The sequence below is a fragment of the Peromyscus eremicus genome, chromosome 3, assembly GCF_949786415.1.
Source record: "Peromyscus eremicus chromosome 3, PerEre_H2_v1, whole genome shotgun sequence".
Lineage (NCBI taxonomy): Eukaryota > Metazoa > Chordata > Mammalia > Rodentia > Cricetidae > Peromyscus > Peromyscus eremicus.
This window is the reverse complement of record NC_081418.1, coordinates 90,786,920-90,813,679: the sequence shown is the minus strand read 5'-3', so window position 1 is coordinate 90,813,679 and position 26,760 is coordinate 90,786,920. Positions and strand designations below refer to the sequence as shown.

The window sequence follows — 26,760 nt, the reverse complement described above, 5'->3', positions numbered from 1 at the left end:
CCTAAGTCAAGTACAAGATTCATCTACTTTAGAAGTCCTAAGGTAGTCTCTGACAAATAAGTCAAATTTCCTGTGACTTGACACTTCAGCTCATCCAGTGTTCTACTTTCCACCAAAAATGGGAAAGTAAGTGATACAGAGAAACAGCCCACAGCTGCTTCTCCGCACAGCAGCAGAAGCTCCCAATGTACATCTCCCTGCAGTGCACAAGTCAGGACTCCTGGTGGTCCCCTAGCTTCATCTCACTCCAGGAGATCTGATGCCAACTTCTGGCCTCCTTAGATACTGCAATAATGCTATAATACCACTCACCAATAAAATAATAAGTCTTTAAAAACATATGTGTATATAAAATTGTCAAAGAACAAATCTGATAAAAAATTTTCTAAAAATATTCTACTTAATGCCAGATACATACATTGGAAATATCTTTTTATTTTATATCCCAAGAGTCTACCCCTTATCACCCAGAGCGCCTTCATTGAAGTTGTTCAGTGTCAAAGGGCCGATTGGTCAACTCCAGAGAGGACCAAGTCTGAGATCTCTTTACAGAATGAAATACTGCTGAGTCTAGCAAACCTTCTGTTCAGATCTTTTTGCTCTGGGTGTTTTTCAACTTTTCTATATTTATTGTCTATCACGTGATACTTTTATACTTGTTTACATTCTGTAATATTCAAATCAGGTTAAGTATATTACCAACTCAAATATTTATCATTTCTTCATGGTCAACCATTTATTATAATCCCTTCTTTTAAGAAAGCATACTTATTCTAGCTATTATTATCTGTTGCTTATACTGATGGCTTAATACCCATTGATAAATCTGTCATCTTACTGGTTATTTCTTTGGAAGATTTATCTGTTTGTGCATATTTATGTGTATCGTACGTATGCACACATGTTCATGAAGGTGCCCAGAGAGGGAAAGAAAGGATGCTGGAGCTGGAGTTAGAGATGGCTGGTATTTGCTCTATATGGGTGCTCAGAATTGAACTAGGGTCCTTTGAAAGAAGAGTGAGTGCTTCAACTTCTGAGCCTTATTCCCAGCCCTACAATGAGCATTTCTTAAATAATTAATAAAAACAAACAAACAGAAAATCCAGAGCCATCAGAAAAACAAATGATTGTTTTAGTCAGAGCCTACTTGGTCCTGGGAATGTTTGCTGGCATTCTGAGAACAAGACATCATGAGTTACCATGATTGCTCTTAAAGCACCCACCCCTTATGGAAAGCCAGTCCTTAGATTACAGATCTTTGTTGTGACAGTCTCTGACATCCACTAAGGAGATCACAGGAGTTACCAGATAGCAGAGGATGGAAACTGGAGGCCTGCCATCATGCCTGTATCCTGTGGGATTGAAGAAGACATAATCAAACAGTGGGAATATTGATTATCTGAAGCCTGTGCAGAGTCCAACCTTCAGAGAATGCCAGGAGATGAAGGCATTTGTTTTCAGGGGTAGTGACTGTAAATGTTGGCTGAAGGCTTATTATTTATTAGAAACAGGCTCTCCTTTAAAATATTACCTTATTAAAAACAGACAACCAGTGAAGTAGGTAGACTTTTTCATGGCTAATAAGAGACAAGTCTAGTGTGCAAACATTAGCTTGACATATTGGAAGTGTATATCATATTGTTTTATAGATTGTTCCAGCATTTGTAAAGAAAGGATTAGGCAGCTTGAAATTCAAGGACACAGATACACATGCACCATTCCTCCTTTTCACTAGATGAATATGTGGCACGTGATAGATTAATGGAGATTGATGATAGAGAGAGAGATATAGATAAGAGATAGAATATATGTGACAGATTGATATATATGACATAGATACATGAGATAGACAAGAAATAATAGGAAGTTAAATGACAGATGATATATGTATAGAATGACTGACAGACTGATACATAGACAGAAGGTAGATAATTGATAGAAAGAAAGATAGATCAACAGATAGATAGATAGATAGATAGACATATCTATGCTTCAGGCCTCACTAAATTATTAACTATTAAAATAATCATACTAATCATACTAAATAAAACATATCAATTTTGGAAATTAATATTGAGATAAAATATACAAAGGTGGATTTTGTCTAGAAAATGTTTGTGGGAGCACTTTATCAAGCCCCAAACCCCTCTAGCAGTCCACTGGGCTAGTGCTTGAGTTAGCAGCTCCACCTTCTCTGTGGAGAGCAGTGTCCACAGTGCAAAGACCAGTAAACATATCAACTTGCTAGAATATGTCACCAAACTGCAAGGCCTCCTCCTGGTTAGCTTCTGCTATGTACTGTGAATTCCACTGCCTGCAACATTTTCAAAATCAGAGGAAATTCCCTTCCTAGAATTCAATTTTATAGGGAAAATCTGTCAATTGAAAATTCTTTATTTCATATTTTGAAAATACTGTTATTAATTAGATGAAGACTTTCTTCTTCCTGTCTTCAAATTAAAAAACAATCACTTGTCCATTTGATTGCAAGAGAACACTCACGCTCACAAATAATAACCAGGAGAGAGCTTGGATACATTTGCCTTTTCCTTTTCCAGTCTTGTCTTTTGTCCTTTAAAGGAACAGTATTATGAAATTCAAGCTTTCTCACTTTGCTCCCTTCTGCTTAATTCCAACAAGAATTAAAATGGTTGGAAGGAAAATTTAAAGCAAGTGAGGCACATATACCTGGTGAGGCCTTTTAATAAGTGTGTAATCTTAAGTTGTTGTGCTTGCAGTTTTATGTCAACTTGACCAAGCTGAACTCATCTGAAATGAGAGAACGCCAATTAAGAAAATGCTTCCATAAGGTTGAGTTGTAAGCAAGCCTATAAAGCATTTTCTTAATCAGTGATTGATGGCGGAGGGCCCAGACCACTCTGGGTGGTGCCATCCCTGAGCTGGTGCTCCTGGGTTCTATAGAAAAACATGCTGAGAAAGGCAGAAAGATCAAGGCAGTAAACAGCACTCCTCCATGGCCTTTGCATCAGCTCCTGCCTTTGGGTTCCAGCCCTGCTTGAGTTCCTGTCTTGACTTCCTTTGACAATGAACAACGTGGAAGTGCAATCCAAATAAACTCTTTCCTCCCCAACTTGCTTTTTGGTCATGGTGTTTCATCTCAGCAAACTCTAAGACAGTTGTACTCACCAACACCAATTACATACACCCTTCACTATGCATGTTGCCCACTGTGAGAGAGCATAGCTTAATCACTAAATCTTTGACATGATGTTACTGTGCTCTATTACTAGCCAAAGAGCTTTAGGAGGTAAACCTTCTATGCTTTCCACTCAGCCCAGTAAAGTGAGTTAGCAGCTCACACCTAGCTAATCAGGATCCATCAGTGAGGAACACGTGTTGGGATGAGGTGGTCCTTGTTAGGCCAGCAAATATGACCTCATGCTCCAGAGGTTCTGTATAAATAAGGAAATCAGTTGAATTAATTAATTTAATTGCTTTGTGCAGGAAACTGAATGTAGCTCTGACGACATACAGATGAGTTAAGACACAGTTCCTATTTCTAGAGACTACTTCACATAGGACACCTCATAACAAACAAAACTAGGAGAAGAGATACGATATTGGCTCTAGCAAAGAGAAAATTTTCAGGCAAAGATGAATGGAAGAGCATTCCAAGCAGAGATCAAATCATGGCCAGCATTTCTGAAGAGATTTAACCTTGTGTGAGCACTCACAAAGAGTATGTAGCCTGAGGGGCTGTGCCAAAGACAATTACTCCAAAGACAAGGAGAGATGGGATTAAAGTAGACAGATGTGTTTTCATCAGGGGTATGGACTTCATCACTCAAACAGGGATGTGCCCTGAAGATGAGACGTTGCCTCACCTATGATGGATTAAGATTACATTCTATTAACAGATGCTTCCAACTGGCCTTTGGCTCAACTGCAGAGGTATCCTTGATCCTTGTCCTTCTTTATGCCACTTGTCCATGGATCCACCACTCTGAATCCCTTGTGAGAACTTGGCTTGAGCCCTTTTCAGCAGAATCAGACTCTTGTCACTTGGCAGTTCACAGCTCCCCATCTTTAGGACAAAAGCAGAAAAATGCTCAGTGTCCCTCACCTTCAAATCCCTGGGTCTAAAAGAGCCGTGGAAGGAGGCAGCTACCAGCACAGGTGAACAAAGAAGCCTCAGTCACTGTTTCAGTAGGATATAGACTACTTCTGTGTTGGGCAGAACAGGAAGGAGAGACACAAAGCCTAATGATCTCATAATCCATCTCATTTTCATTATGAGAGATTTTTATCATTTGTTACTGTCACAACCACATCAACTAAGAAAGAAAGAAGGCTTATCTTGACTCACAGTTTGAGGAGTTTAGTCCATGGCCATTTGGCTCCATGTTTTCTTGGTCTTTATCCAGGTAGTAAATCATGCTGGAGCTATGTGGTGGAGGAAATCTGTTAACCTGTAGCTTAGAGCAGAGAGAGAGAGAGAGAGAGAGACAGAGAGAGACAGACAGACAGACAGACAGAGACACAGAGACAGAGACAGAGAGACAGAGAGACAGAGACAGAGAAACGAAAAATGACAGGAGTCCCAGAGTCTTCTTCAAGAAGACATCCCCAGTGACCTGACAATCTATCTCTAGTTCTCCTACTTTTCATATTTCTTCTAACCCCTAGTACCACCAAGGTGGAGACTGAGACCTTATTTAACACAAGAACCCTTAATGTACAACCAAGACTATAGCATCATCTTACCCTAGGAAACACCAGGGCTAAGAGAAGGGGAGCCCACATTTCTTAGAATTCACACATTCCCAAAAGTCTCTACTTGAAAAATTTGATAGCAGTTTTGTTGTTAATATGCTTGTTTTTGTTTTGTTTTGAGACATGGTCCCCTGTACACAGATTGGGTTCAAGCCTACTCTCTAAACAAGAATGAACTTGGACTCTTGATCCTCTTGACTCTACCTCCCTAGTGCTGAGATTATAGGCTATGTGCCCAAACACATGGCTATATTATACTTAGTTTTGTAGACTTCTCTGTCATTATATGCTTCGTCTTAGTATAAAGATCACTATAATCACCTCCAAGCTTTGCTTTTAAACGATTCATGCAGAAACCTTTTTACCTAGAATCTTTGACTCTAAGACTATTGGCTACCCACAGACCCTAAGCCTTAAAACTGAGTGATGTTCTCCCTTCTCCTAGGCTTGTTCCAGTCTCCTCACTGGCCAGAGGCTACTACTGAGTAGATGCTCATGCAGAATGAACTGTGTCCTCATATGCAAATGCATCCCTTTAAAACCCTACCAAGATCAGTCATATTTTCAAGGCATACCATCCAACTCAACTCATTTAGCCAATGTTCCTCAAGAACCTGTATATGTCAGGAAATGTAGTAAAAATTCAGCAATGAAGAAAATGGTTGAAGATGTATCCCTGAGTTCAGCTCCAATAAAACAAATTGACGACAACAACAACCTAAAACCCCTTGTAAGCAAAGGGAACTATAATTGTCTAACAAGTAATCTCAAAGGCTCATTTCCAATAACCTGTCCAGGAATTAACCAGAACATGAGTCTGTCTTTTCAGTAGAATGCTCTAATTCTGTTGATAATTCCCATAGGATAAGGATCATCAACCCTTCTAAGATCTCATATTTTAGCTCTGAGTTACTGATACCAAGTCCACATAGTGTAGCCAACACTGTTCTTCATCCTATGAAGAGTAAAAATAAACTGAAGAACTGTAGAGGGCAAAAAGGACTTGTACACACATAAACACTGGAGAAGCCAGGGAAGTTAAACACACAGCTTATCTATTCAGTGGAATTAAAGCTCAGAATGCTGGGGAGGAATACAGTTTATAACCTGGTAATCCATTGCTACCTGTTGAGCCAGGCCCAGCCCATATCTTCCAGAATTTATGGTTTACTTACTCCAGACGCTTTCCCCATAAAACTCCGAGCATTTCTTCTAGGCCATAAAACTCATCCTTGTGTGAGATGTCATTTGTACAACAGCATAAGTGACTTCTATGTCATCTTAAAGCCAGACCAATTCTGACACAGACAGGCATTATGTTTACCTCAGTCAACCTCCCTGGACTCCAAATCTTGGGCACTATTTCTGAGTCAACAGTACCCATTATTGTGAAGAAAGCCAGATGTACTTTGTAAAGAATCTCAGTGTAAACATGCCTTAAATTGTTGTGCATCTGGGATAGAGTCAATTGTTATCAGAAAACTTTTTCCCCCAGGGTTGTGCTGTACTTTACAATATCGCTAAAATAAAATGATCTGGGCCAGACTAGAGGTCCTGGTCCACAGCAGGTTACAATAAAATCGGGCTGGGCTGAATTTCATTCTTGTCTCTTCATGGATTGGTTTTCCCTGCCTGCTGGGAAGCCTGCAGGGAATCACCACAAACAATACTCCTTAAGAATAGAAAATGAGTGGAGGGGGAAAAATGTGTGGAAGATTATCCCAAGGGGCCAAGAAAACGAACAGCTTAGGAACCTGCTGACTTCATCCATCAGCCATCATCATCATCATGTGACACCATTTAACTCACCTCAGCCTTATATATGAGCTTGGGGATAGATAGAGAAATGGGCAAGTCTATAGAGAGAAACTGGGGAGAGATTACTTGCCAATAGAAAAAAGCTCTAGAAAGGCTTTATTGAAGAAGTCACATTTAAGACCCAAAGGTTAAGCATGATACATCAAGTAGTGGAGAGTAAGGAGTAGGGTATATCATGGCTCAGGATTTGAATGTGGCAGTGTCCAGAGATGGAAACAAATCTGACTTCTTTAGGGTTGATAGCCTGTAGTTGATATAGAGCAAGTATGTGTGAGGTAAATTTAGAGTTTGAAGCAGGCAAACGAACTCAGGTGATTTATTCACTTGTTTTTCCTAAGTGTAATTCATAGAGAAAGGAAGGGAGAATGGGGTGATACACTTTAATTATCCCCAAGATTGTTCACAGTTCATCTCTAAAGACTGGAAAGAATCTAAGTAGAGAATGGATACCTATGAAGTGGTAATGGTGCAGCTTTATAGTGATGTTGGTATGGGCCAGGATAATAGTCCTAGAGATGGTTACAAAAGACGTTTACATTTATGATGTTTGCATTTTTTATTATTTGCCTGCATGTGTGCATGTGTGTGCACGTGTGCAAACATATACGAAAGAGTGTTTATGGAGGTTGGAGGGCAACTTGCAACCTTTCATAATGTGGGTTCTGAGGACTGAACTCACTTTGTCAGACTGGGTGTGAGGTGTCTTGACCCCACTGAGCCATCTCTCTGGGCCTATTTATCCATGTCGCTGGGGGAGTTGACAGTGATCAAAGCCAGGGACATTCGGAAGACCTCCAAGTTTTGTTCGGGTATTCAGCAAAGAGGAAGGTGGGAGAGGGGAACTCGAAAAAGTTTGAACATCCCCACATTTTGATGACCTTTGGACGACGCTTTGCTGGAAATATATCACGTACTCAAGTCCTTTCGGAATTTGGGTGAGGATGGACAACTTGATGGAAAGCTCCTCTCTTATTTTACATTAGCTTCCTTGTGCCAAGGAGTTCTCAAATGGCATCCACACCCATTAAATGAACTCCTATTACCCTCAGAGTATAAGCATCTCAACAGGGGCCACTCACCTAAGCCAAAAGGTAAGTTCCTGGGTGCTCTTGGATTATTATTTCTGAGAGAGTGCTTCCTTATTCTTAACAAATGTATTTACTTCCACACACATGCCCTTCAGGTGACAGGATGCTCAGCTGCCCAACCAGCCCTTGCCTTTTTGGAGCTCACATTCTGGCACTCTGGGGAGATCTGATAACAAGCAATAGTACAAATAAATCTCAGGGGTGATGTGTGTTAACAGAAAAAGGAGGCTGTAAAATGCAGTGGGTAAAGTGAGCTATACAGCAAGGTTTATTGAAAGATTGCTAAGAAGGTAAAATTTGGTTTTGTAAATTGCCTGACAGGTATAAGGCTATTCTAAAAAATACTGTTCCCTTCATTTTGGTTATTATACTATTGAAATGGTGGACACTAAGAAACTGGAATCTCATATTTCCAGAAGAAGAAGAAGGTTGAAGTCTTGGCCAGACAGAGGAGGATCTTGTCCTTAAACAATTTTATAACTTATCAGACCTCCTTGCAGGAGAGTCTGGAGCCATAAAAAATGATGGGGGAGCATACCTTAACCAAGACTGCTTAGTTAGATGCATAACTCTGGCCTTCTACTTAAATGTCAGATCTGTCCCAGTACCCCCCAAAATTGAGTTGGAAGGGGGTCTTTGAATCTCTTCCCAATATACCTCACTGAATAATTCTGTTTCTGCTTTTCGTGAAAATTTGGATCTTTTAATTGACTTATTGAGGATGGGTGGCTGAGTCGGGATTGTTACGGCCAGAGCACAGTTCTGACCTTAACATCCATAACAAGTTGAGAAGAATTGGCTCTACAGTTCAAGATAAAAAGTGTTCTACATGGTAGACAAGTGTTGGTGAGGGTAATCCCAGAGCATGGTCAAGATGACTGCAGCTTGCTGTGTAGCAGAGTTCTGGCCATAGAGTTGGGTAGAATTCTCCAAATTTCAAATTTCTTTATTGCTCAGAGCAACCAAGCTTGTACCTCACATCCTGTGTGTGTTGTTTACTCCACAGGAACTAACCAAGTTTGGAAAAGTGGAAAACATGAAAGACAGAGTGGGTTGGAACTGAACCAGATGGGAATTGGAGAAGGCTGAGTTAGGACAGTCTACCAAGTAAGATCAACTGTTCTCTTCCTCTGGCTTGTGTGTTACACTTCTGCTTCCCCCACCCAGCTCTTTGCTTCCTGCACATTCTGTGTTGTGCTCTGGATCCCCCACATGGAAACCCCTTCACCCTCCCCTCCATAGGCAGCCTCATCCTGACCATCCTCTCTGTTCTTCTCCGGAAGATCAGCATTTCCTCCTTCTAACCACCCTTGGCTTCTCTTATACCCATGGCAGGAAGCACTCCTCTGGGAGCTGCACAGACGCAATGCTACCATCACCACAGATCTTTATGGTGGCACAGCACTGTAACACTCAAATGATAATATTATTTACATGCCCCTCCATACACACACAGAGCGAGAGAGAGCCTAGAACAAACCTGTCTCTCAAGCTAAGAGAGAGGGAGGGAAGAGGTACCCACACAGTGGGAAACAAAGGAACCACATCAAGTCCTGTTGCAGAATTAAAGACTCCTCCAGGGAAGCCCAGCTTACACTGGTGCAGCTCATGGCATTTCAGAGACACAAGCAAGTTAAGGCAAATCAGAGGACTAGGAAGACTAGGGAATTCATTGATGTGAGGAGGGGAAAGCAGGGACACACAGGAAGCAAGGAAAACCTTCCTGTATTAGGTAAGAAATAGCCTAGGGTCCTCAATGAAATGCTTACGAAAGCACTCCAGGACAGCAGTTTCTTAGTCCTCTGTCCAGATAAATTGAAGAATGGATTTCAGGGTCAGCAGGAAGGTGAGCTTTGGGCGGGGGGCGGGGGGGGGAGTTCATTATCAGTACCTAGGTGACAGCTTGGAGAAAGGTGAAGGGAAGGCATGGGAGCTCCTGCATAGCAAGAACAGGTCCCACAGAGCACCCTCAGCCCAAGGCCACTACCTGGGCTTCAAAAGCTTCACTGCGTTGAAACATGGCTGGAGGTGCTGAGTGATTCAATCCAGACATCCCAACGACAATACTCATGCACCTCTTCATGCTGTTGTCTGGACCGGGATTTGGGGTACACCCTCACTCATATCTCCCAAGCAGCTGTGTACACATAGGTGCTATGGAAAAGAAGAACGAGACACCAGAATGAAAGCCCATACTCCACCTGGTTCTGATATTATTAGCCTCCTGGCTGGTACAGAATTGTCTATAACACCTTGAGTGTTTTCAGCTTCTGGATAAGAATAAGAGGCAGAAATGCTCATTTTTGGGGTCCCTGCCCTAAAACTGCCTGAATGGGTTTCCCCTGTTCACAATTCCTTTTAGAAACAAAAGCTCCATTTCTTTTTTAAACCTAGACTCCAATTATGTTGTGAGCCATTAGGTCAACAAGGCCAGGACTACGTAAAAAGATGTGTTATTACTTTTTAATTACCAGTAATTGCAGCCTGATACTGTTTGCATCTTGACTATTCAGTTTAATTTCCTTGAAAAGCAGTGGACTTTGCTCTGGCTCTGATAAAACTTCTGTGTTTATAATTTCTTATCAGTCCTTGTTCTGGGAAGGCAATATTCACTCACACACAGAGAAGTGGGCCCTCATCCTGCAGGCACCAAATGGAACAGGCTTTAAGAGACTCAAGCAGGAGCCCAGGTGTTCACAAGGACTCCCAAGAAATGATTCCAGAAGATGGGGGAGGGGAAATCATTTGACTCTGCCCCAGAGACTGGGTGTTTCTTTCTCCTCCTTTCCCAAAGTATCAGATGCACCCATTCTGGGGATGCCGGTAGCGCTGCCCCTAGCTCAGGCTCAGGCTCAGGCTCAGGCTCAGGCTCAGGCTCAGGCTCAGGCTCAGGCTCAGGCTCAGGCTCAGGCTCAGGCTCCTGCTCCGGCTCCAGCTCAGCTCCAGCTCACCTCCAGCTCAGCTCCAGCTCACCTCCAGCTCAGCTCCAGCTCACCTCCAGCTCAGTTCAGCTCAGCTCAGCTCAGCTCACCTCCAGCTCAGCTCAGCTCAGCTCAGCTCAGCTCCCTGCTCCCAGACATTTCCTGCATTCCTGCATATCTTGAGGTGTTTTCTTCCTGCCTTGATGGAGTTCTCCTTCAGGGTGGAATGTGATATTTGTTTTGGTAGACAAATAAAATTCATTTTCAGGGGAAATAAATGAAGTGAGCCTACCACCTGGCTATTTCGCCTAAAACCGTCCTCTGCTTTCCCAACTTGGCAAGGATTGATCACTCCTCGCCTCTTGTTGCTGTTCCAGTTTCTGAGCAGAGATGCACTTTGCTTTCTCTCCCCTTCACATAACTGCCACCTTTGCATCAGCCCTGAACATTAGCATCTAGCCATTGGTATTCCACTAAAAAGTCAAAATCCATAACGTCTTGTTAGACTGTAATGGATGAGTGCCACATGTGGAAAGACTGAGGCTTCAGTCAGGCCATGGTTCTCCTTCACTGGAGATACACAGGTTTAAAACAGAGTTTGTCCAGCCAGGCCTTGATATTGAACCATGTGCGTGCAATTACTTTATCCAGGAGTTACAGCCTTGGAAAGAGTTGATTTAGATTACATTTAGGGTATCTCTCAACTCTAAGAGTCAATCATTTTATACAAAGGGACACATGGGGACACACTTCCTCCCGGCTGCTAACCACTGCCACATCCTCAAAGCTTCCTCCTTTGGACACTGAAGTTGAGACAGTCACCTCTGCTTCTACTGTGATATCCATTCTTGGCTCCAGGATAATTGTATTCCAAAAGCTGCAGTGCATATGAGTGCAGTGATCTAGACTGGCAACAAACAAACAAATCTATCAAGGAAGTTGTGAAAGAATTACTTAGCTATTTCTAAATAATTTCTTTTTTTTAAATTTTTTTGATTTTTATTTTGCAATACAATTCAGTTCTACATATCAGCCACGGATTCCCTTGTTCTCCCCCCTCCCTCCCCCCTCACCTTCCCCCCCCAGCCCACCCCCCATTCCCACCTCCTCCAGGGCAAAGCCTCCCCCGCGGACTGAGATCAACCTGGTAGACTCAGTCCAGGTAGGTCCAGTCCCCTCCTCCCAGGCCAAGCCAAGCAATCCTGCATAGGCCCCAGGTCCTAAAGGTAAGTAAATGCACCAAACAAATGACGCTGAAGTTGAATGCACCCGGAGTGAGGAACTGGACATTGTTTACCTACGTCTTAGCTAAAATAGTTTGACAATTTGTCTTTAAATAATCACAATAGAAACCTTCCCATCCTCTTTTTCTCCCTCCTCCTCCACTTCCTCCTCCTTCCTCTTAGTCTCTTCTCTTTCTCCTGTCTCTTCTCCCAGTAGAGCTCTTCTCTCTCCCAAATAGTCAACCCTGCCCCTGTTTCTACCTTGTAGTCTCATACATATACGTGTGTGTGTGTGTGTGTGTGTGTGTGTGTGTGTGTGTGTGTGTATGTACCTTACCAGTCTTGGAATGAGGCCCAGGATTTTGTTAGACAACTTCTTTGTTAGACAACAACCACTGAGCTACATACCCCTATTTATGCATTTTTGAGTTGGAATAAAGACTTAGCACTTTATTGAAAGCCTATATAAAGTATTTAATCAGAGGCAAAACTACTTCATTTACCACAGGCAGTCTCCCTGTGGTAAGATTAAAAAATACTATGGACAGTGTCAATGAGTCTTTGCTCAGAGTAGAGAGAAGGGTAAGCTAAGCGCACCGATGTAAGTATATGTTCTGCTAAGTCATTCAAACACTTAGAGTTTTTCCTGCTGTTTCACTATTTAAAAGCCATGTTCCTGCACACGCATTAATCCCCATTAGTAATTCCGAGCTGTGAGTCATGCCCTTTACAAAGGAAAAAGCTTTACTGAGGCAAGTATATTCCCTACAAGTTCAGTACCTGCATATATAAGCCAGCTGGGGGATAAGAAGTAAAAACTTGACTTTGCTCAAACCTGATGTATTAAGCCATAGGAGGTTAGAGAACAAATGTCCAGCAGCTCAAGTTCCTACTGCCATTTCCCCTTAATAAATGGGCAAGTGGAGCTGACCGCATCTTTTACTAAATAGAAATATAAATATTCACCACAAGACACTTCACTTAAAAGTTTATATAAGAAAAATGTTTTGAAGTAGTGTTAAATCAACTTTAGTTCTGTTGCTGACAGTTTATGAGTCATAAGCTATTTAGGAAGAAAGTATATAAAATACATATTTTTTAAAAATGTATAGCAGGAGACATGAATCTGGGATAAGAAACTACTGAGGACCCAAGTTTGGTTCCATCATTGGGAAGTTCATAGACACCTGTAACTCCAGCTCCAGGGATTAGGCTACTGCTTCAGCACTCTGCACATACATACCCACACACATAAACACACACCCACACACATAAACTCATACCCACACACATAAACACATACTCACATGTGTAAACACATACCCACACACATAAACACATACTCACACATGTAAATACATACTCACACACATAAACACATACTCACACATGTAAATACACACCCACACACATAAACACACACTCACACATGTAAACACATACCCATACACATAAACACACATCAACATACCCCCACACATAAACACACACTCACACACATAAACACATAACCACACACAAAGAAACAGTTTTAAAATAATTTTAAAAATTGTATAAGAGCATAAGCCTAAATAATTATTGCATCTATAAGAATACAGTAGAATGTTTAGGAATTATTTTGAAATTTTTACTATTACTATCATCTATATTCTTGTTGTGTAGTTATTTCCCAGTTGTCCAAGGTATATTCTCTCATCCTTCCTCGATTTACACCATTGACCTTCATAGATTTTTATATTACATCTTGGAACTAAAAAAGCTAACACCTTGTTGGAGAAAAACCTTAGGTACTCTACACATTTGAGACAAATGACTCTTTTATTTCTCTGTTGTTTTTAATTCTTTCATATATATTACATCCTGATCACAGTTTCCCCTCCCTCCCCTCTTCCTCAGTCTCTTCTCCCCATTTTCCCTCTCCCCCAATCCACAATCCCTCTAACTCCCTTCAGAAAACAGTAGGCCTCCCAGAGCCATCAACCAAACATGGCATAATATGCTACCTTAAGACCAGGCACATACCATCACATCAAGGCTGGATGAAGCAAACCAGTAGGTGGAAAAGGGTCCCACAAGTAGGCAAAAGAGTCAGTGACCACTCCTACTGCTGCTGTTAGGGATCCCACTAGAACATCAAGCTACTCAGCCATAATATATCTGCAGAGGAACTAAGTGAAATCCCTACAGGCTCGCTGATCCATGTGAGCCCTCATGAGTTCTAGTCAATTGATTCTGTGGGACATGTTCTCATGGTATCCCTGACCTCTCTGGTTCCTCTGATCCTTTCTCCTCCTCCTCTTCCATAGGACTCCCTGTGCTCTACTTAATGTTTGGCTGTGGGACTCTGCATCTGCTCTGATCACTTGCTGGATGAAGTCTCTCTCATCTCTTTGATGAGCATTTTGCTAGGCTCTGGTCCCAGAATACTTTGCAGGCAGGATAAACTGTAGGGCAAAGGTTTTGTGGCTGGGTTGTTGTCCCAATCCCTCCACTTGAGTTACAGAAGATAGCCTATTCATTCTTTTTGTCTTACATTACTAGGAGTCTTTGCTAGTGTTACTCTCATATATTTCATGGAGTTTCTTCTGAACTAGGTTTTTTAACCTCGATCCCAAAATGCCCCCTAATTCCCGTCATTTCTCCCAGTATTTACTCTCTCTGCCACTTGATCTCTCCTGTTCCCAACTCCATTCATCCCTAGTCCTCCCAGGAAACATACTTTATTTCCCCTTCCCAGGGAAATCTTTGTGATCACTTTAAGGCCTCATTGTTAATTAGCCTCTCTGGGTCTGTGGACCATAGTATAATTATCTTTTACTTTACAGTTAATATCCACTTAAGTGAGTACATATCATGTTGACCTTTCTGAGTTTGAGTTATTTCAGTCAAGATTTTTTTTCTAGTTCCATCCTTTTTCCTGTAAATTTTATGATGTCATTGTTTTTAACAGCTGAGTAGAGTAATACTCTATTGTGTAAATGTTCCACATATCCTTTATCTGCTCTTCAATTGAGTGACATGTAGATTGTTTCCAATTTCTGGCTATTATGAATAAAGCTGCTACAGACATAATTAAGCAAGTATCCTTGTGATAGGATGGAGCATCCTTTGGGTATATGCCGAGGAGTCGTATAGCTAGTTCTTGAGGATGATTCCCAATTTTCTGAGAAACCACCATATTGATTTCCAAAGTGACTGTACAAGTTTGCACTCCCACCAGCAGTGGAGGAGTGTTCCCCTTGTTCCATTTTCTCAGCAGTCTAAACTGTCACTCCTGTTTTTGATCTTAGCCATTTTGACAGGTATAAGATGCAATCTCAAAGTTGTTTTGATATGCACTTCTCTGATGCCTAAGGATATTGAACATTTTTTAGTGTTTCTTGGACATTTGAGTTTCCTCTGTTAAGAATTCTCTGTTTAGATCTGTATCCCATTTTAATTGGATTATTTAGTTTGTTGATACCTAATTTCTTGACTTTATATATTTTGGATATTAGCCCCCTGTCAGATGTGGAGTTAGTGAAATCCTTTCCCCGTTCTGTGGGCTGTCTTTTGTCTTTTTCTATCAGCCTAGTCTACATTCTCAAATGTCAACCTTGACTCTGTGGTTTGCACTGGAGGTTTATAGTGGTACAGAGTCCAACATGGAAAGATCTAATCCTAAGGACTCTTCTGATACCTTCCTGTGAGAATGTTGAGACTTCCTCATACTGCAGTCTCAGATTCTCCAATGTCAATAATTATAGATGCACTGAAAATTTCAAGCCACTCTAAGTGTCTCTTCTTGAGTGGAGACAGCTATTTCTCATCAACTATGGCTTATGCCCACCCCTTGGATTCATTGTCATGAGTTTTGAAGGCTGTATTCCTCCTCACAGTTTTCCTCTTTCATGGTGATTCTCTTATCTCTAAACTCCAGGGTGACTTCTGAGAATATGCTGCATTTTACTTTTTGTAATGCCTACAACTGGAACACTTATGGAAAAGACACCAACTGAAATCTCCAGATCAAATGTTGTTTTCTCAAAGCAAAACCAAAACATGGAATCTATGTTTGCATAGATGGGCACCTAAATGCTGACACCTAAATCCCCAATAATTATAAGTCTTATAGCCCTGCTACAAAAATTATTTAGAGCAATTTCTATTTGCTCTGAAAACTAAATTGTACCAATCTTCCTTGAAGTACACATATTTGTATAAAATGACATTTAAACTCTACATCTGACTCAGGAAAAGTAACTAACCAATCACCTGTGGAAAATTCCATTAGCAGAAAGCAAATAAGATGTCCTAAAATTAATGAATCTATCTACTGAGGTGATTTTTTTTAATAGTATCAAGTCAGAAAACAATTAATTTTTCTTTTTAGAATTTAATTCATGGCTGCTGAATGCCTGAAGAATCTTAACTGAAATGAAATAATAAGTGTTTAACACCTAGAAGGAAGAACTCACTGGGATCATTCACTTCCATTTCTCACCTAGCCTCTAATGTACAATGTTGCCTAGTCCAAGCCATATGCCCTCTCTCTTCCTGAGTTCGTTCAATGTAATATTGAGTGAACAACTGTCCTTTATAGTATACAGGATAGTCTGAAGACAAAGGTAACTAGTGGAGAGTATCAATAAATTAGTCAGTTGCTTAAATTAAAGAGAAGTTGGAACTTCAAGCGTTCAGACAATTTATAGGGAGATGAAGACTAGTACCTATCTTTTTATAAGAAAAGGAAATTGGTGATATTGTATTTTGAGTAAGTAAGGAAAATCCAATGACTCCATTGAGCACTCTCCTTCATAATATCCCTTAAGGTAATGTAGCTTAGCAAATAACTACTCTGAGATATTGGCCACAGAATTTCCCTAGAGTTTTTAATCCTCCTATGCATAATAGGATGCTTGGGTCTTCTTAATGTCAGATACTCTCAATGGCAAATTAAACATGTTTAAGACACTTTTCCTTTTGCCTCATGTAGTAATGAATGGCTTTATAGCAAAGTTCAAAATTACTCTTAGATTCTTCCCTTCTCTTTCTCTCAGAGGAAGCTGGTGACAGTGACTGGAGAATCACTTTGGCCTTGATGTAACTGATCTGTTACCAGGTTATTCAGTCACTTCAGATGATCATTTTTTTTCCTCTGAAGAATGAGGGTATGACTATTTGAGTCCTAATGATCCTCTGGATATTTCATTGATGTGTGCAGAGTTCTCAGCACAATGTCTACAAGATCAGTGCTATATAAATAGCAGTCATTAGTGAACTCCTTCACTGACAATTCTTTGATAACACTCTCAAAAAGTGAATTCCTTAATGAGTCACATCTGAATTCCTTTTTTAAAAAATTAATCCAATTTTATGATACTTAAGCATATTCTGAGAATGAAGAGAGCTGAACAAGTATGACCACATGCCCCTAAGGGAGCGTTGTTAAAGGTTAAAGAAAAGATCAAATCAAGTACAGCTAATAGCTAAGCTACAAAGTGATTCAGTGGTGCTACTTTTCAATAACCTTACCTCAGATCAAATGGTATTTCCACTGAGAATTATCAAGCACAAATTCTATCATGAACAGCCATTAAGAATATTATTATCTTCTATTTACTACATTATATATGAGACACCATGGTCAATGACGTCTATGCATTGTTTTACTTGATTCCACATTCATTTCATGAAATAGAGCTGATCCCTGAGCCCAACTCCTTAATCACTGTGCTTTCTGCTTGTCCACTATTTGGACTGGCATGTGTCACAGCTCAGTGAAAACAAGTATCTAAGAGATGATGGGGCTACCATAGGTAGTAAAGGTAGTACCATAATTTTAAAATCCATAATATCTTGGGTATTTTCTAAGCTAAGATGTCTGGTGGGAATCCCAACCCCATGTTCTCGCAGCCCAACACATCTGACATCCCTACTCAGGTAGAATAAGCTGACTACAAAACCTCCTCGAATATTGGAGGTGATACTTCTCACTATATCCTCAGAGAGCTTTGGCCACCTGGATTTGTCTTGGGTGAGCTCATGCTAGTCCACTTTGAACTTCCTGGTGTTCTGGGGTGGAATTCATCTCTGAGATACACCATGGCCTTTCTGTTTACCCTTCAATATGTGTGTTCCTTCCATCACCCTTACCAAATCCTAAAGATTGTGTTTGCAGTTTGCTTCTGTCTTAACTCTTGGGCTTTCCTGCAGTTGTAATGAAATCTTGTTTATTACCTGAAATTTTCCCTAAACAATATACAGAACATGAAGAGAAGGCAATAGGAGACATGTGGAAAATATTCCTAATGTCATAGAGATTTCTGAAAAGTTTTTTTCTATGAAAGCCACTTATCTGTGGTTCCCACTTCAAGTTGTGAATTGTGAACCCCAAACAGCAAAGTTTCCTTTATTTTAAACTCTGACTAACTCACAAGATCTAGTATCTTGAAGAAATTTATTTATATATCTTGTTTTTAATCTGATCCTCCTTCCTCCCTCCCTTCCTCCCTTCCTTCCTTCCTTTCTTCTAACTTTCCTCCTTTTCTTTCTTTTAGTAAACTTTGGTCTAAAAGTTGACCATGAGGACAATTTCAGTATTTTGACCCTTGATTTAGTTCAAATATATCTGTAAAAATTTCCGTGTTAAATTCTGTATGCAAAGTAGGCTTTCTTGTAAAGCCGCTTAGGGAATAAGCTCAAAGGCTTAGAAAATAATCGCCCTTTGAATAAAGTTATTTAATCTAAATTGTCATGTGATGGCTTTCTAAAACTCATTTTGTTTGCACAACCTACAAGGAAAGGCCAAAGAATATGTTTTCATTTTAGAATGTTACTTCTAATAGTGAATACAAAATAAAGCAGTTGAAATTATCCATAATGGCTCCACTTGCAGGCTAATTTTGCTATCATTTTCTATTTCCATAGATTCTTACAGATGACTTCTATGACCGATAAGAATTTATTCTTCCTGCAGATTGAGATTTTAGTATGGTTTGCAACAAATACATTTCCCTGGGGCTCTCTGATCCACACATTCATGATATTCTACTGTTTCTCAAAAACAGAAAACTTAGGACTTGTCCCTCAGTAACTTTTGTGTCGTTCATCTCATTAGAGAATTGAGAAATACATGCCAAAAGTGATAAAGTTATCACTCTAATATATTTAATTTTGGAAATAATATCAAAATTTTATTTTCAAGCTGAAAACACACTATGAAGTTAACATAATTATGAATAAATATACTAGAATATTAAATAAAATTTAGAAGGTTTAATATACTAGTTGGCAAAGGTACCAACCCATGCTTAGTCAGTAGAGAATGGGTAAAATGGCAATATGTGATTTATTCTCTCTGTCTGTCTGTCTGTCTGTCTGTCTCTCTCTCTCTCTGTGTGTGTGTGTGTGTGTGTGTGTGTGTGTGTGTGTGTGTGTGTGGGTGGGTGTATGTGTGTGTGTGTGTGTATGTGTGTGTGTGTGTGTGTGTGTGTGTGTGTGTTTTTCAGGGTTTGGTTAGTGGTGGACATGTATGCCAATACAGGCATGCATGTATATATGTATGTGGAGGCTAGACGATCTCAGAGTTTTTGTTCCTTGGGTGTTTTCTGCCTTGTCTCTCACCTATCCTGGAACTCAACAAGCAAACAAAGCTGGTTGACCAATGGGCCACAGAGATCAATCTATCTCTCTCTGCCTTCCCAGCACTGGGGTTACAAGGACACAATACTACACCTGGTTTTTTGTAGCCTAGGTTCTGGAGATTGAACAAGAGACAACAAAGGTAAACCCAATCACCTCACAAACCATGAGAAATAATAATTTGTTTCAAATTACTAACTTTGAGGAAAATTTATTGTATATCAATATGTCATCAGAGGAACAGATAATGGCAAAATCATGCAAAGAGATTAAAGACAAAGATGATGACATATTTATATTTATTTCAGTTTTGAATAAGTAGTATCTTGAGATCAGAGTGCAGAACATACATACCCTGTCCTCTGCTCTCACCTACATTCAAGTTTATGAGGAATACTGAAGCCTTATGGATGGAATTGGGTGGAATTCTCCCTTCTACATCTAAATGGTATTTCACAGATTCACAAAGGTTTACCATGTGTATGGAAAGAGGACCAAGATCTATAGAACACATGACTTGTGACATATGACTTTTGAAGTATCAGATTTCAACACTGATCATCAGTTAAGAAGTCTCCAGTATTTTTATACTTTTCCTGCTGAATGGAGAGGGGACAGTAGGGAGGGGAAAGAATGGAAGAATCAGGTGGGAAGAGGGAGAGGAGATTGGATTGAAGGAGGAATTGGGGGAGAGATAGCTAAGATTAAAGGGCATTTGAAGGGTGGTATGGAAATCTAGTGCAGTGGAAAGTAAAAATGAATTGACTCCTATTGATATTCTGCTATACTCATAGATCAGTATCTTACTCAGCCATCGTCAGAGAGGCTTCCTGCTGCAACAGATGGGAATGGATGTAGAGTCTCACAGCCAGACATTATGGAGAGAGAGAGAGAGAGAGAGAGAGAGAGCGCACTTGGAGCACACAGCTCTAAATTTCCTCAAATTCCCCCCTCCCCTTAGAGTTCAGAGGAGGCAGAAGTAGGGAAGACAGGATACCAGGAGAAATAGGCCCTCTAAAACCACTGAGCAAAGCTCACATGAGCTCACAGAGATTGAAGCAGTAATCAAAGACCTACACGGGTCTGTGCCAGGTTCCCTGCATATAAACTATAGCTTTTAAGTTTAGTATTTTTATGGGGCTCCTGAATCTATGAAAAAAATGGGTCTCTGATTCTTGAGCCTGTTCTTGGGGCTCTTTTTTTATGTTGACTTGTCCAACTTCAATATGATGGCTTTTGTTTTATCTTGTTATACTTTATTTTGTTAAATTTGTTGTTATCTCCTAGAAGCTTGTTCTTTTGTAATGAAAGAAAGGGGTGGACCCAGATGGGATGGAACATGGTAAGAAACTGGGATGAGTAGAAGGAGAGAAAATTGTATTTAGATTATATGGTATGAGAAAAGAACCTATGTTTAATAAATGTAGTACCTTTCTTAATAATACCTTTTTTAAAAAAACATTTTTTATTTTATAATTAATTTAATTTTACATATCAGCCATGTAGTCCCCTGTTCTCCCTCTTCCCACCACCCAGCCTTCCCCTCCAACCCACCCCCCCCATTCCCACCTCCTCCAAGGCAAGGTTTCCCCTGGGGAGTCAGCCCAGCCTGGTAGATTCAGTTGAGGCAGGTCCAGTCCCCTGCTCCCTACACCAAGGCTGAGCAAAGTATCTCAGCATAGGCCCTAGGTTCCAAAAAGCCAGCTCATGCACCAAGGACAGATCCCGGTCCCGCTGCCTGGGGGCCTCCCAAACAGTTCAAGCTAATCAACTGTCTCACTTATCCAGAGAGCCTTGTCCAGTTCCATGGGGGCTCCTCCGCTATTGGTTCACAGTTCATGTGTTTCTGCTTGTTTAACAATACCTTTTCTAATGCTGCAGGGTAAAATTTAAGTGTTTAATTGAAGTTTATATGTTGACAATATTTTTCATGCTTATTAAATTCTCTCATTAACTCTAATGACTAATTTAGATATTCTTTAGGGTTTTATTCTTTATGGAAATAGAATGTTTGTACAAATACCGAATGCTCTATTTGCTTTTTTAATTGTTTAATTTTTGTTTCCTTTTAAAAGATGTGCTTTCCGTAATATGATACTGTTGACCAGAATCATAGGGGTGGTGAATTTATGTTCCTGGTTTTGAAGGAAATATTTCCAATATTTTGATTTCCAGTATTTGAAGATTTCTTTGCCCTTCTAAAGTACTCCTATGTACATCTTGATCGTTACCAATGTCCAAAACTCAAGTTAGATTTACACTAAGTACATTTTTTTCTCTCCAGGATGATCATTAAAATTTTGTTTTCATTCAAAAAAGAAAATTTCTCAATATGATATAAACAATAATGGTTCTTCCTGAAACCACCTTTGCATTCCTGAGGCTAATTCTTCTTTCTCATCATTTATTGTACAGATTTGATTTGTTTACTATTTTTTTCAGGAAATTTGCATATAGACTCGAGGAAATTTGGTCTTTATATTTCTTTCCCATGTTAGTTCTCAGTGTTTCCTTTTTCCAGCCTTTCATTTTATCCAACATTTTATGAAAAAAATCCTATAAATCCAAAGAGAATTATATGATTAATTCCCATGTCTGTTACTAAGAGAAGGCAAAGATCCTTTTATTGCCTACCTTGTTCCATTCAACCCCAACTTTTTTGTCAGTAATGCAGCAGACTATGTTGATGTAAGTTCTAAAAATCATATTTCATTTGTAAGTATTGTATTAAGTTTAAATGATAAAGTCATCTCATAATATAATATCAATATCCTGGTTGACATTTAAAATCATAGCCCCTTAACTTTATCAAATCTCACATTTCACCCATAATCTCATAATTACTGAGATTTTTTTCCATATTAGAATCTAAATGTGTTTTACATATTGGACTTCCCATATATTTCTCTCAGATGTTAAGTATTGTGCTATTTTATTTTATTAATTTATTGTTTGAATTCAAACTTTCTGGATTTTTTCTGATTGCATTTGTTTTGATGTAACATAAAATCTTTTCCCATCAATTAATTTCCTGGAAATTGGTAGATAGATAATAACAACAACTTCTCAAACCATTTTCCTCTTGGGGAATCTTTAAATACCAAATTATCATCAAAACACCAATATTATTCACATATCAGTGGTATTTATAGCACTAGACATTAAAGTAGGCTATAAAAATATTTACCAATTGTATCTGAACATGTTTAAAGCATTTCTTAAAATGCCCATATGTTTTGAAAACCATATGTATGTCATATCATTTGCCAAGGAAAGCTATGGAAACCAACTTGCTTTTCCTCAGGACAACCATTGATCCTCAGGGAGAAGACTTCCACATACATTCAGAATGTTTAAAAGTATATATTTAAGGGATGGGGTTTATTAATATTAATTATCATCATTGTTTGATGTAGTTCAAAGTCATTCTAATGTGAAATGTTATCTTCATTCTGCCTGTACTTGCGTAGGTGATGGACAGAAGTTGATGACCCTGGCTGAATTAACGACAAAGCACACACCATTTACCCACCGTTTTCTTGACCTTCCCACAAAGAGGCACCAGGAGAGCAAGTTCATTCAGCCACTGTTCCTTGATACCTCAGCTAAAATATTGACTGAAAAGATTATTATCACGCTTCCTACAAATCTTGCTACATAGTTCAGACTTTTTCTCCTTGCCTTAAAATTTTCCCTTCTGCTTTCAATTAATACCTCCTCATCATCAATAGCTACAATTCCCAAGTAATCAAAAATTTAATTACTAGCATATTTTAAATCGTACAAAACAAAGTACCAAGATTATACATGTGAATATATGTATAAGAAGTATAACTTCTTTCTGGTGTAACCAAAGTACACTGCTAATATTTGTTTTCTTCAGTAACTCAAGCTTGCAATATTTTGAAACTGGTGTTACAGCATAATCCATAACACAGTTATCATTTTCTTAAGTTTCCCAGCACAAAGTATCTGGAAGGAGGTGGAGAAAGTTCAAACTGCACCCACACCTGACAACAGAGCAGGGCTGCTGACAGGAAAGGGCCACATATGTAGCAATTCACAGTCTTTGCCAGGAAGAAACTTGTGATTTTTATGGGAACCTCTTAGAGTCCATGCCAAGTACCACCTACCTCCCTGACTTGCATAAGCATTCCAGTCATTCCCTTTGATGCCCCTCCCTCAAATTCTATTATAAAAGCAGAGTCATCTCTGTCCCAACAAACCACCCCAGATCTCTGCAAGACAGGTAAGTGAGAGCTGAAAGATGAGGAGAGTCTTGTAGGGGTTCACCTCTCATACCACAGAAGATAAGGGAGAGTCCCTGCCCTCACAGAACAGAGGGATCTGGGAATCCCCAACAGTTTCCTGCTGTTTCAAGAGAAGTTTTCAAGGGAGTTTTCAAGAGAAGGGGGAAAGATGGATTTTTTTTTTTGTTTCAGAACCAAAGAAGGAGAACATTAGTGTGTGTATCTCTACAATTAATCAAACGAGAAGGAATGTGATGGTTCTCTCAACATGTCCTCTCTTACCATATTTTCCACCATGACTCTGGTTGTTCTTCCCTTACAGACAAGATGCTGCCTCGCATGACCCTCACCAGCCTGTCCTGGATGCTGCTCTCCTGCCTGATGCTCTTATCTCAGGTGCAAGGTAAGGTTTTCCTGCCTCTAGAACTGAATTCCCTGTTATCCAGAGCCCCTTGGCTCTGAAGAGTCTCATGGGGTAATGATGAAGAGAGTCCCACACAGAAACACTGCCTGCAACTCATCCGTCATCCTCCTTTCCTCTAAGGCATTAATGACATACAGTGAAATAACAGCCCATTACTGAAATTAAAGAGGTTCCTGTTTTGCTAGGAACTTCTACTTGGTGAGTTTAAGAGGGAAAGTGTGGCAGTCATTAATGAACGGTTGAGAAAGAAAAGGAGTGGATGGGCCAATGCAAGACTTAGCGTGGAATTGGGGATCTATGGATAGTAGGAGAAGAGTAAAGCCTAAAATTAAAAGAAGACCATTTCTCATAAAGTACATCAATTTCAAGACCAAGATGAGAAATAAAAGGTGACAGAGTCTGTATTGTGGACTTCATCTCAGATACAGGCTTTACAACACTTGCTAAGTTGATCTTATCATCTAACCCACACTCTTCATTTCACTACACCCCTGTCTTCATCTCTTTCTTCCACCCCAGGTGAAGATGTCAAGGAAGATGTGCCCTCTTCACGAATCAGCTGCCCCAAAGGCTCCAGAGCCTATGGCTCCTATTGCTATGCCTTGTTTAGGATTTCTAAATCCTGGTTTGATGCAGATGTGAGTGCTAGAGGTTGCAGAAGAGGGAAACAGTGGGAAGTGTGTGCCAGTCACAGAAGAAGTGGGCTCGATTTCCCTTGGTTCCTTGAGAATCAGAATGAATGCTCTGTCTTTAAGTAGCCTCTATCATTTACATTTGCCCACCATTCACTAATGAGATCAGAGTCTGACTCATTGTGCCCTTTCTTTCCTAGCTGGCCTGCCAGAAGAGGCCCGGAGGACACCTTGTGTCTATTCTCAGTGGATCTGAGGCTTCCTTTGTGTCTTCCATGGTTAGAAGCAGTGTGAACAATGCCCAATATGTGTGGATTGGGCTCCATGATCCTACACTGGTGAGATACCACCTCCTCTCATCTATCTCTCATAGATTTTGTTCCCTGGTTCATTCTCTGTGCTCATATGAGAAAGTCCCAATCATACACAGAGCTCACATTTTAGATTGCCTCTGGGGTAAAGGGAAATCCCTGAGCTCTGGTGAGGTCCTAATCTTCAGATGGCATTCAAGTGGCTGACCACTGTCCACTTTTACAAAGTTCCTAAATGAGGCTTTGGAAATCTTTTCTGTGAGATTCAGGATTTTTGTACCCATGATTCTGAGAGAGCCTCAAAAGAGAAGGATATCCATAGCTGTTCTTCAGAGAATCGATGTGGGCTTTGAGGTTCAGAGAAATTTACAAAAGCACAACTTGCTATGTTCACTAAGGGTCATGTTATTTTTCCTGGGTTTAAACAGATTGTGAGTATCAGTAGAGATCTGATAATAGGAGGGAGATGCTCAGGTTAAATTCTGGGTAGCGAATGAAAGACTAGATCAATTCCATGAAGCTGGATATAGGTATCAGCTACTCCTAGGAAGAGACCATGCAAGCAGAGCTTCAGTTGCCATTCTTTTACCATTGCTGCCTCTTCTCTAGGGCCAAGAACCCAATGGAGGCGGGTGGGAGTGGAGCAATGCTGATGTGATGAATTTCTTAAACTGGGAGATGTCTCCTTCCAGTTCTTCAGGTGGTTATTGTGGCAGCCTGTCACGAAACACAGGTAAGAAAGAGGGCAGTCCTCTCTGCAAACCAGTGTTTTCCCACTCTTCTTCTATTCTCAATCTCTCTTCTCCTTTCATGTCTCCTTCCTTTGTATCTTCTCCCTGGAGTGAAACACTAGTAAGATGACAGAAAGACCCTGACATCCAGATCCATATCCTTGATGCCCCTCTGTTGAGTTTATGAAATGTCCCAGCCCCTTTTATTTTACTTCTTCTCTGTCTGCAGGATATCAGAGGTGGAGAAATTATTATTGTGACTCAGAGTTACCATATGTCTGCAAGTTCAAAGCCTAGCGAACAGCGTTAGCAGCCCGAGTTTAGTGTGCACCTTACCATGATCAAGAACTCAAGTGTGAAGTTGGACACAAGAAGGGAACAACCTCCCTGCACTGCAAACCTGACCCCTAGTGATTTCTCCTCTTCAGCTCTTGCCTTGCTTTCATTTGAGGCTCTTCTGTGTACTCAGGCCTGGGTTCTCAGATTGTAATAATAAAATACATAATTCATACCTATATCCTTTGTACTCTCTTCATTTAGTAAAGGAAGAAGATATATCAGTTAAAGGAAAGAGATGAGCAGAGTTAAATTTTTGAAAAAGACCCAGTTATGCTGGGAAGGGAGAGACATTTTCTGTAGTAATCACAAGTGATTTCATGCTCCTATAAGCTATCCTTCATGCCTCCGTAAAGACTCCTAACTAAACCTATAAGATCTCTCTCTCTCTCTCTCTCTCTCTCTCTCTCTCTCTCTCTCTCTCTCACACACACACACACACACACACACACACACACACACACACACAAGACAAAAACATGAAAGTAAAAGGGGGTAAATAGGAAGAAGGAAGGGGATCAATGATAGTGGGAAGGAGATGAGAAATGGGGACTGCATACAAATACATGGCATACATATGTGAAAGTGTCATAATGAAGCTCATTATTATGTATAATTAATACAGGCAAATAAAAGCCACAAAATTAAAGAATATATGTGTGTATACAT

General features: G+C 40.1%; 1 protein-coding gene across 1 annotated transcript; it reads left to right on the top strand.

Annotated features, from left to right (window-relative positions):
* The first annotated feature begins 23,984 nt into the window (after window positions 1-23,984).
* On the top strand, window positions 23,985-26,052 carry LOC131905938 (regenerating islet-derived protein 3-gamma-like). The gene is made up of 5 exons (XM_059256729.1): window positions 23,985-24,060; window positions 24,601-24,719; window positions 24,914-25,051; window positions 25,634-25,757; window positions 25,985-26,052. The coding sequence occupies exons 1-5, from the start codon at window positions 23,985-23,987 to the stop codon at window positions 26,050-26,052; spliced, it is 525 nt and encodes a 174-aa protein (XP_059112712.1).
* Window positions 26,053-26,760: the final 708 nt, after the last annotated feature.

Coding starts and splice junctions, on each gene's coding strand:
- LOC131905938 (XM_059256729.1), top strand. CDS start 23,985: ATGCTGCCTCGCATGACCCTCACCAGCCTGTCCTGGATGCTGCTCTCC. Junction 24,720..24,913: donor AATCCTGGTTTGATGCAGAT/GTGAGTGCTAGA, acceptor TTTCTTTCCTAG/CTGGCCTGCCAGAAGAGGCC. Junction 25,758..25,984: donor CAGCCTGTCACGAAACACAG/GTAAGAAAGAGG, acceptor CTCTGTCTGCAG/GATATCAGAGGTGGAGAAAT.